This window comes from Sapajus apella, unplaced genomic scaffold, assembly GCF_009761245.1.
Source record: "Sapajus apella isolate SASKATOON/1434 unplaced genomic scaffold, GSC_monkey_1.0 scaffold27, whole genome shotgun sequence".
NCBI classification, from domain to species: Eukaryota; Metazoa; Chordata; class Mammalia; order Primates; family Cebidae; genus Sapajus; species Sapajus apella.
In genome coordinates this window covers 11,203,359-11,214,263 of record NW_022436967.1, presented here as the reverse complement: position 1 = coordinate 11,214,263, position 10,905 = coordinate 11,203,359, and the positions used below count along the sequence as shown (strand labels likewise).

Here is a 10,905-nt window from a genome sequence, read left to right as displayed (position 1 = left end):
TGACCCAGCAATCCCATTACTGGGTCAAATGGAATTTCTATTTCTAGGTCCTTGAGGAATTGCCACACTGTCTTACACAATGCTTGAACTAATTTACACTCCCACCAACAGTGCCAAAGTGTTACTATTTCTCCACATCCTCTCCAGCATCTGCTGTCTCCAGATTTTCTAACTGGCGTGAGATGGTATATCAATGTTGTTTTGATTTGCATTTCTCTGATGACCAGTGATGATGAACATTTTATCAAATGTATGTCTTCTTTTGTAAAGTATCTGTTCATATCCTTTGCCCACTTTTGAATGGGCTTGTTTGTTTTTTTCTTGTAAATCTGTTTTAGTTCTTTGTAAATTCTCGATATCAGCCCTTTGTCAGATGGGTAGACTACAAAAATTTTTTCCCATTCTGTTGGTTGCTGATTCACTCTAATGACTGTTTCTTTTGCTGTGCAGAAGCTGTGGAGATTGATTAGGTCCCATTTGTCTATTTTGGCTTTTGTTGTCAATGCTTTTGATGTTTTGGCCATGAAGTCCTTGCCTGCACCTATGTCCTGAATGGTTTTACCTATATTTTATTCTAGGGTTTTTATTGTGTTAGGTCGTATGTTTAAGTCTTTAATCCATCTGGAGTTAATTTTAGTGTAAGGTGTCAGGAAGGGGTCCAGTGTCTGCTTTCTGCACATGGCTAGCCAGTTTTCCCAACACCATTTATTGAACAGGGAATCCTTTCCCCATTGCTTGTTTTTGTCAGGTTTGTCAAAGATCAGATGGTTGTAGATATGTTGTGTTGCCTCTGAGACCTCTGTTCTGTTCCATTGGTCTATATCTCTGTTTTGGTACTAGTACCATGCTGTTTTCATTACTGTAGGCTTGTAGTACAGTTTGAAGTCCGGTAGTGTGATGCCTCCCGCTTTTTTCTTTTTGCTTAGAATTGACTTGGCTATACGGGCTTTCTTTTGGTTCCATATGAAGTTTAAGGTGGTTTTTTCCAGTTCTGTAAAGAAGGTCATTGGTAGCTTGATGGGGATAGCATTGAATCTGTAAATTACTTTGGGCAGTATGGCCATTTTCACGATATTGATTCTTCCTAACCATGAACATGGAATGTTTCTCCATCTCTTTGTGTCCTCTCTTATTTCATTGAGCAGTGGCTTGTAGTTCTCCTTGAAGAGGTCCTTTACTTTCCTTGTTAGTTGTATTCCTAGGTATTTTATTCTCTTTGTGGCAATTGTGAATGGAAGTTCGTTCTTGATTTGGCTCTCTTTAAGTCTGTTATTGGTGTATAGGAATGCATGTGATTTTTGCACGTTGATTTTGTATCCTGAGACTTTGCTGAAGTTGCTTATCAGTTTCTGGAGCTTTTGGGCTGAGACAGTGGGGCCTTCTGGATATACAATCATGTCGTCTGCAAATAGAGACAATTTGACTTCCTCCTTTCCTATTTGAATACCCTTTATTTCTTTTTTTTGCCTGATTGCTCTGGCTATAACTTCTAGTACTATATTGAATAGGAGTGATGAGAGAGGGCATCCTTGTCTAGTGCCAGATTTCAAGGGGAATGCTTCCAGTTTTTGCCCATTCAGTATGATATTGGCTGTTGGTTTGTCGTAAGTAGCTTTTATTATTTTGAGATACATTCCGTCAATACCTAGCTTATTGAGTGTTTTTAGCATAAAGGGCTGTTGAATTTTGTCAAAGGCCTTCTCTGCATCAATTGAGATAATCATGTGGTTTTTGTCTTTGGTTCTGTTTATGTGGTGAATTAAATTTATAGACTTGCGTATGTTGAACCAGCCTTGCATCCCCGGGATGAAGCCCACTTGATCATGGTGGATAAGCTTTTTGATGTGCTGTTGCAATCGGCTTGTCAGTATTTTATTGAAGATTTTTGCATCTATGTTCATCATGGATATTGGTCTGAAGTTTTCTTTTCTTGTTGAGGCTCTGCCAGGTTTTGGAATCACGATGATGTTTGTCTCATTAAATGATTTGGGAAGAATTCCCTCTTTTGGTATTGTTTGGAATAATTTCTGAAGGAATGGTAAAAGGTCCTCTTTGTATGTCTGGTAGAATTCGGCTGTAAACCCGTCTGGACCTGTGCCTTTTTTGGGTGGTAAGCTCTTAATTACTGCCTCAATTTCAGACCTTGTTATGGGTCTGTTCAGGGTTTCGGCTTCTTCCTGGTTTAGGCTTGGGAGGAGGCAAGTGTCCAGGAATTTATCCATTTCTTCCAGGTTTACTAGTTTATGTAATAGAGTTGTTTGTAATAATCTCTGATGATGATTTGAATTTCTGTGGAATCTGTGGTGATATCCCCTTTATCGTTTTTTATTGCATCGATTTGGTTATTCTCTCTTTTCTTTTTTATTAATCTGGCTAGTGGTCTGTCTATTTTGTTGATCTTTTCAAAAAACCAGCTCCTGGATTTTTTGATTTTTTTTGAAGGGTTTTTTGTGTCATCAGTTCTGCTCTGATCTTAGCTTTTTCTTGTCTTCTGCTGGACTTTGAGTTTTTTTTTTTTATCTTGCTCCTCTAGCTCTTTCAATTTTGTCTATAGGTATCAAATTTTGATCTCTCCTTGCTTCTCATGTGGGCACTTATTGCTATATATTTTCCTCTAGAGACTGCTTTAAATGTGTCCCAGAGATTCTAGTGTGTTGTGTCTTCATTCTCGTTGGTTTCGAAGAACATCTTTATTTCTGCCTTCATTTCATTGTTTATCCAGTCAACATTCAAGAGCAGGTTGTTCAGTTTCCATGAAGCTGTGCGGTTCTGGGTTAGTTTTTGAATTCTGAGTTCTAACTTGATTGCACTGTGATCTGAGAGACTGTTGTGATTTCCGTTCTTTTGCATTTGCTGAGGAGTGATTTACTCCCAATTATGTGGTCAGTTTTAGAGTAGGTGTGATGTGGTGCTGAGAAGAATGTATATTCTGTGGATTTGGGGTGGAGAGTTCTGTAAATGTCTATTAGGTTTGCTTGGTCCAGGTCTGAGTTCCAGTCCTGGATATCCTTGTTAATTTTCTGTCTGGTTGATCTGTCTAATATTGACAATGGGGTGTTAAAGTCTCCCACTATTATTGTGTGGGAGTCTAAGTCTCTGTAAGTCATTAAGAACTTGCCGTATGTATCTGGGTGCTCCTGTATTGGGTGCACGTATATTTAGGATCGTTAGCTCTTCTTGTTGCATTGATCCTTTTACCATTATGTAATGTCCTTCTTTGTCTCTTTTGATCTTTGTTGCTTTAAAGTCTAGTTTATCAGAGATGAGAATTGCAACTCCTGCTTTTTTTGGCTCTCCATTTGCTTGGTAAATCTTCCTCCATCCCTTTATTTTGAGTGTGTATCCTTGCATGTGACATGGGTTTCCTGGATACAGCACACAGATGGGTTTGGCTTTTTATCCAATTTGCCAGCCTGTGTCTTTCAATTGGGGCATTTAGTCCATTTACATTTAGGGTTAATATTGTTATGTGTGAATTTGATACTGCCATTTTGGTGCTAGCTGGCTGTTTTGCCCATTAGTTGATGCAGATTCTTCATTGTGTTGATGCTCTTTACCATTTGGCTGTTTTTGGAGTGGCTGGTACTGGTTGTTCCTTTCTATGTATAGTGCTTCTTTCAAGAGCTCTTCTAAAGCAGGCCTAGTGGTGATGAAATCTCTGAGTACTTACTTGTTCACAAAGGATTTTATTTTTCCTTCACTTATGAAGCTTAGTTTGGCTGGATGTGAAATTCTGGTTTGAAAGTTCTTTTCTTTAAGGATGTTGAATATTGGCTCCCACTCTCTTCTGGCTTGTAGGGTTTCTGCTGAGAGATCTGCTGTGAGTCTGATGGGCTTCCCTTTGTGGGTAACACGACCTTTCTCTCTGGCTGCCCTTAGTATTTTCTCCTTCATTTCAACCCTGGTGAATCTGACGATTATGTGCCTTGGGGTTGCTCTTCTTGAGGAATATCTTTGTGGTGGTCTCTGTATTTCCTGGACTTGAATATTGGCCTGCCTTGCTAGGTTGGGGAAGTTTTCCTGGATAATATCCTGAAGAGTATTTTCCAGCTTGAATGAGGCATATTTTTTATTATTTTTATAAAAGTAAAACATGGCTCATTTTCAAATAAATGACAGTATGAAGTATAAAAAAAGACCTGTATTTGTCATACTCTCTCTTTGCCTGTATTGCAGACTTAAATATTTTTAACAGCTGGTTTATCTGTCCAGTGATTTTATTTGACTGTGCATAAATAAATGCAAGCATATACTTTTTAAAGTACATATAGGATTACCTATATATCTCTAATGCAACTTGGCTTTTTCAATTATATTGTATTTTGTTTTCCCATATCAATAGACAGTAACTGTTTTTTCAACAGTTGTATGTGCCATAGTAAATTTAACCAATACAGTATTAGGTCATACGTCTGCTATTTTAAACAGTGCTAGTAGGAACATCCTTGTGCTTGTTCAGTTGTGTTTGGTATGCCTGTAAGATAGCAGTGTAGTAATGGAATTGTTGCGTCAAAGAATATGCACATTATTTTGAATAATATTGGCAGATTATTCACTAAAAAGATACTGGTTTACATTCCTGTTAACTTTCATGAGATTGCCTGTTTTAGCTCATTTTCTGCTATACTTTTAAATTCAACATGCCTATAGTTTAAAAAAAAAAAGTACTTTGTTATTAAATTTATGTTTCTGTCTGTATAAGCTATAATATTTTTATGCTTTTATTAACATTTACATTTTTTTCCATAAGATGCCCAGGATTTAAGTAGCTTACTTCCCTACCAGAATCAAAATTTATATTTCATATATTTTACTTGCCTGCTTTTCCGAAGTATAGCTTGTACAATGAATAACGGTGTGTTTACATTTTGAAGTTATTTTTAAATTTTTGTTCTGTGTTCTATACATAAGTACCCCCAAGAAAATGTGGTTGTATAAATTTCAAAAATACAGATTATCAGCTTTACCTGAATGTCTTGCAAAGCGTTTGAATGGCATGTGTTAATGTCAGTATTTTTCTTTATAATTCTTTTTTACCCATCTGCCGCAGATAATTCCAATTTTGAGGCAAGAAATATTATTCTATAAAATTTAATTTTGGTTTCAAGGCATAAGTGATTCAGGAAAAAAACATTGTAAGAAAATGTATGGAGAGGTAAATTGAAAAGTAAACATAGCCTAATGACTACAATAAGAAGGTAGAAGGTATTGGTACATTCTTGAAAACTAGGATAGAGTAAGAGGTTTATGGATTCAAGATTTTTTTTTTTTTTTTTTTTTTAAGATTCAAGATTTTAAAACCTTGGATACTTAGAATAATAGGATCATAACATAGTATTAAAGCTTGGTTTCTGGGCCATCATAAAAAAGAGTCATAAACTGTTTCTGTTAAACAATTTAAGGAATAGGAATTGCTGTGTAGGTTTAAAAAACTCCCTGTATTGGAGGGATAAAATACTGCAAAGGACATTATTATAGCAACTGAAAAAAAATGGAAATATGAATAGTAAAACGTCAGAGAGTATCCCTATTAGGATGCACACTGACGTTTTTAGGCGTAAAGGACCATAATATATATCACCCTCAGTTGGTGCAGAAAGAATATACACGGAGTGTGTGTGCACTCAGATGGTAAAACAAACGGAGTCAAGTAGCAAATCCATGTAAACGATACGTAAGTGTTCCTTGTTTTTAATTTTGCACCTTTCTATAGGTTTAAAATTATTTGCAAACAAAAGCTTTAAATAAAGGTAGCCAGAGTTAAAAGAGTAATACGTGGCAAGTATTTTGGAAGTTAATAAGTAGGACTTCGCCCTCAAATCTGAGGAACCCTACACATTGGCTTTAAAATATACATATTTTCAGGTAATTTTTCTCTTTTTAGTAGTATAAAATTGTCTGTTGTTATGATAGACATCATGAAAACTTTGAGCCGTAAATCTTCACAAGGCATGTTTAGAGCAAAATCAATAATTTGTTTTATTTGTGCAGAGATTTTTGCAATTGCTGCTAATGAATTAAGAATGAAATGGATTCAGTAAATAGGTTCATAAGCAACTTTCTTTGTTTCTAAGCGAGTCTCTTTCCCATTCCATTTTAGGGAATGTGAAGTTTTCTGTAAGAACCATCCTGCCCCATTCTCAAAAGTCATTACTTTCCACAAGAAGGAACCATTTGAACTAGAAGCATTTTATACTAATTTACATGAAGTGCCTTATCCCGATGCAAGAATTGGTAAGAGAAAAAAAAGAAAAAGTTTTCCATAACATTTTGGCTCTTTATAAATAATGTGTCATTTTAGAATCAAGGAAACAAACGTTTCAGCTAAGCCAGTACTGGATTTTTAAAGAAAGATATTTATACTCTTTTTTAAATGTACACTTGTAGTGCTCAGTTTATGACTGTAATGACAGCAGGGTTTACTACAGCCAGCCCTCAGTATTCATGGGTTCAGCATCTGTTGATTCAGTCAATTTGGGTAAAAAGAAATTTCTGTACTAAACACATCTAGACTTTTTTTTTTTTTGTCATTATTCACCTACTGCATATTGTAACTACTGACATACCGTTTATTTTGTATTAAGTATCATAATTAATCTAGAGATTATATAGACTTAGAGAATTTGGGAGGATGTATGTAGGTTATAAAAAAAATACTAGGTCATTTTTTTAAAAAACAGGACTTAACTACCAGGGGTTTGCTTGAGCCCAGGAGTTGAAGACTAGCCTGAGCAGTATAGTGAGACCTCGTCTCACTCACATGCAAAATGATATATACAAGGTTCTTGCATCCTGAGGGAAACCTGAGACCTATTCTCAATGGATACTGAGGGGACAGCTATATTTCTAATTCATTTTTACTTCTATATTTAAAATTAATTCTGCAAAAATTAGCCAGGTGTGGTGGTGCCCATCTGCAATATCAGCTACCCAGGAGGCTGAGGCAGGAGAATCACTGGAACCCAGGAAGCAGAGGCTGCAGTAAGCTAGGATTGTTCCACTGCACTCCCAGCCTGGGCAATAGAGTGAGATAAAATAAAGTAAAATAAAATACAAATGGAAATAAAATGCTCTGTAACTGGCCTAAAAGGTTTGTGTGAGAATTATTTTTTATTGAAAAACTTAATCAGTAGATTGAAATCATGGTGCCAGACTGACTATATATTCTAATTTTAAACTTAAATGTTCACTGGCATCAACTAGAATGACTATTATTGGATTAATTTGATAGTGAGGGTGATTGGAGGGCAAGGTGGTCCCAGTGTTCTCGCATCCCAGGTGATTGGTGAGATGCTGACCAGTTGCCACTGGACATAACTGAAACAAAGGAAAATGGCAGCAAACTCTTCACAACAAGGTTTTCAAATCAAAAATAGAGTTGCAGTCTTGGCAGAACTAGACAAAAAGAAAACTACTTATGTAGAATCAGTCTTCGACAAATCATCCTGGAGCTAGCATTGTACTCTCAAGACCCTCTCTTAATAAGGACTTCGGGGATCACGCTGAGCAACAGCATATTGCAGCCCAACAGAAGGCAGCTTAGCAGCATGCTCATGCACATTCATCTGGATACTTCATAACTCAAGACTCTGCATTTGGGAACCGTATTCTTCCTGTTTTACCTTGCCTTGACCCAGAATGAAGAAAGTATTTGTGATGGAAAAGTTACTTTGTAATATCAAATGCCAAAGCTGCTATCATTCAGTGCTAGATGAACTCTGACTTTCTGAATTTTGGTGAACTTTGATATTTTTTGTTTGTTTAAAAGAAAGGAATGTATATGTGAAAGCAGAAAGAAGGGTAACCAGGATGATGAGAGCTGTGGACACCGTACCATCCAAGGAATTGATAATGTACCATGACTGTAACTTTTTTGTAATGCTGTTGAACTCTCAGTCAGACTCCAAATTGGATGGTCACAAAATCATTTCCCAACCCCTAGCAAGTTTGACTGAATATATCACGTCCACAGTAGATTTTCAAGAATCATTTATACTACCTAACTTTAAAGAAACAAGGATGCTTTTAAAAAATGAACCAGTAGGCTTAAATCATTTACATCTGTATTTGCTGTTCATATGATTGATGTCAGTGTACCTTTTCAGTTTATAGTCAACATGTATCATCCTGAAATATTCTTTATGAATTCATAACTACTTCCCCCTTTCTCACTTTAAAACAAACCCCAAGAACAAATTACTAACCAGTCTTAACCATCTTTTATAAACATATGCCCTTATAAATGATGTGACTAAATAAAATAATAGGAAAATAAGGAAAGTGAGAATGGGAGATTGTAATATCCATTTTAACTGAGTGATCTTTTCAGAAGATATAAAACAAAATTATAACATTTAAAAGAATTTTGAAGTTTTTAATTTTTGTTTATGTACTGATTTATAGACTAAGAAGGGGATAGTACAAAAATTATAAATATTTCAAGGATTGTTATATAAAACAGTACAACTACTAACAGTTTGCTAGGGCTGCTATAACAGTACCACAAGCTAGGTGGCTTAAACAGTATAAATTTATTGTCTCAGTTATGGAGGTTAGAAGTCTGAAGTCAAGGTATCTCCAAATACAGTCACAGGCTAAGCATAGTGGCTTATGCCTGTAATCCTAGCACTTTGAGGCAGGAGGATTGCTTGAGCCCAAGAGTTCGAGACCAGTGTGGGCAACATAGTGAGACCTAATCTGTACTAAAAATGAGAAAAATTAGCTAGACATGGTAGCATGCACCTGTAGTCCCAGCTACTTGAAAGCTGAGGTGAGAGGACTGCTTGACCCTGGGAGGTTGAGGCTGCAGTGACCTATGATCATGCCACTGCACTACAGCTTGGGTGACAGAGTGAAACCGTGTCTCAAAACAAAACACACATAGTCACATTCTGAGATACTAAGCACAGTGGGGGGTAAAATTTAATCCATAAAAAAGTCATCCAATTTTTTTACTACCTGATTTTTCTGCCTAGTATTTGCTCTTCTACTATAAATATTATATATATGAGATTTCTTTAAAGAAATAAAACATTAATAGATTTCTTAAAGCATTGATAATCTCTGCAGGTATTAGTGACTGTAAACTTTACAGTTTTACTATAGGAAAAAATCAAAAAAGAAAATTGGAATTGCTTTATGAATTACCAAGATGATTATGATTTGTAAAGCTTACATCAAAAAAGGTAGTATCTGGTTTTCAAACTCAGAAACTGAATTTTGCTATTTTAGTTTTCAAATACCAGCATTATAAGATAACTTACTGCCTTTGAATCAAATTGTCCATGGTTAAATTCCCAATGCTTTTTTTTTTTCCTAGCATTGATGATTTTGGGCAGGTTACTTAAGCTTCCTGAGACTTAATAACAGGTTTGTTATGGTTTGTAAAAGATAATCTGGGGGAAGTACCTGCCCCATAGTGATCAATTAGGATATGATCATAATTATTGCCAGCATGATTATTTGCCAATGTCTTAAAGGCGATAGCCAAATTATTCAATAAATGAATTGAATAAGTTAATCTGAAGCTTACATACTGATCAGAGTTCTTTTTTCCTTAAGGGAGCTTCACTATTCAGAATGTTTTTCCACAGTCTGATGGTGATAGTTCCAAAGTGAAGGTTAAAGTTCGTGTTAACATCCATGGAATCTTCAGTGTGGCTAGTGCATCAGTAATTGAGAAGCAGAATTTGGAAGGCGATCACAGTGATGCTGCAATGGAGACAGAAACTTCATTTAAAAATGAAAACAAAGATAATGTGGTATGTCGAAATCCATTCTCAATGGTCTTGTAATAGGTAGTGTATACAGTATATTTTAATCATAATTGGGACTTTAATGGTTGAATACATTACTCTCTTGGGTTTTGGCTTTGAATTTCTGCTGTGGGAATCAATGTAAAGTCTTTTGATAAAACATTAAAGAATAATACTATTTTCAATGCTTTACATCTTTCACGTCTTAATAATACTTTTTAAGAGTTTAGTACATCTTTCGTAGCATTATATGGAGCATGTTAACCTGGAGTTCTTTTCTAAGTTCTTAACTTTCATTAAAACATGTATTTTATTATGGCTAGATTTTTAGCTTACAGATAAAACCAATTCAGAATGATAAATTTTGAACTATACATTTTTTAGACTGAATATACATGCTTAATAAAGAATTTTTCTGGGTTTATTTGGGAGACATCTGAGACAGTTAAGGAGCGGAATGTGCTGTACATTCAGTAATATTAAAGTACAGATTTTTAAACTTTTTCTTGATTAAAGAGTTCTGTGGCACTGAATTTACTTTGGAGATACTGTAGATGAAATCTTAGGAGAACTTTATTGTATTTCATTACACAATGTTTTCATCTTTTTATGTGCACTCCTCATGAATTATTTTTAATGGCATTTATTAGTTTTTTGTTTTTCTTATTACAATTGGAAATCTGCCCTAGATTTTCTTTTGTTCTATTTCAAGATGGTTTCTCCCTTTTCTGAAGATTGCTTTTTGTTTGTTTTTATTAATAATTACTATGCATCTATCTTCTAAATTGATCAGAATTCAACCACCAGCCTTTAAACTACTTCATTTAGAACTATGGCTTTTTTTTCTTTCTTTCTTTCTTTTTGAGACGGAGTGTCACTTTGTCACCAGGCTGAAATGCATGACCTCAGCTCACTGCAACCTCTGCCTCCCAGGTTCAAGGGATTCTCTTGCCGCAGCCTCCCAAGTAGCTAGGACTACACTCATGTGGCACCACACCCAGATAATTTTTGTATTTTTAGTAGAGATGGGGTTTCACCATGTTGGCCAGGATGGTCTCAATCTCTTGACCTCATGATCTGCTTGCCTTGGCCCCCCAAAGTGCTAGGATTACAGGCATGAGCCACTGCACCCGGCCTTTTTTCTTTCAGT

The 10,905-nt window shown here is 35.7% G+C and overlaps 1 protein-coding gene and 1 pseudogene across 1 annotated transcript in view; both read left to right on the top strand.

Annotated features, from left to right (window-relative positions):
- The window catches only part of HSPA4L (heat shock protein family A (Hsp70) member 4 like), a 56,418-nt gene that overhangs the window by 25,831 nt on the left and 19,682 nt on the right, over positions 1–10,905 (top strand). Inside the window, exons 11-12 of the mRNA XM_032292338.1 lie at positions 6,101–6,234; positions 9,562–9,761. Coding sequence (XP_032148229.1) covers positions 6,101–6,234; positions 9,562–9,761 — 334 coding nt within the window. The remainder of the gene's footprint in view (positions 1–6,100; positions 6,235–9,561; positions 9,762–10,905) is intronic.
- Positions 7,051–8,537, top strand: LOC116560828 (annotated as a pseudogene).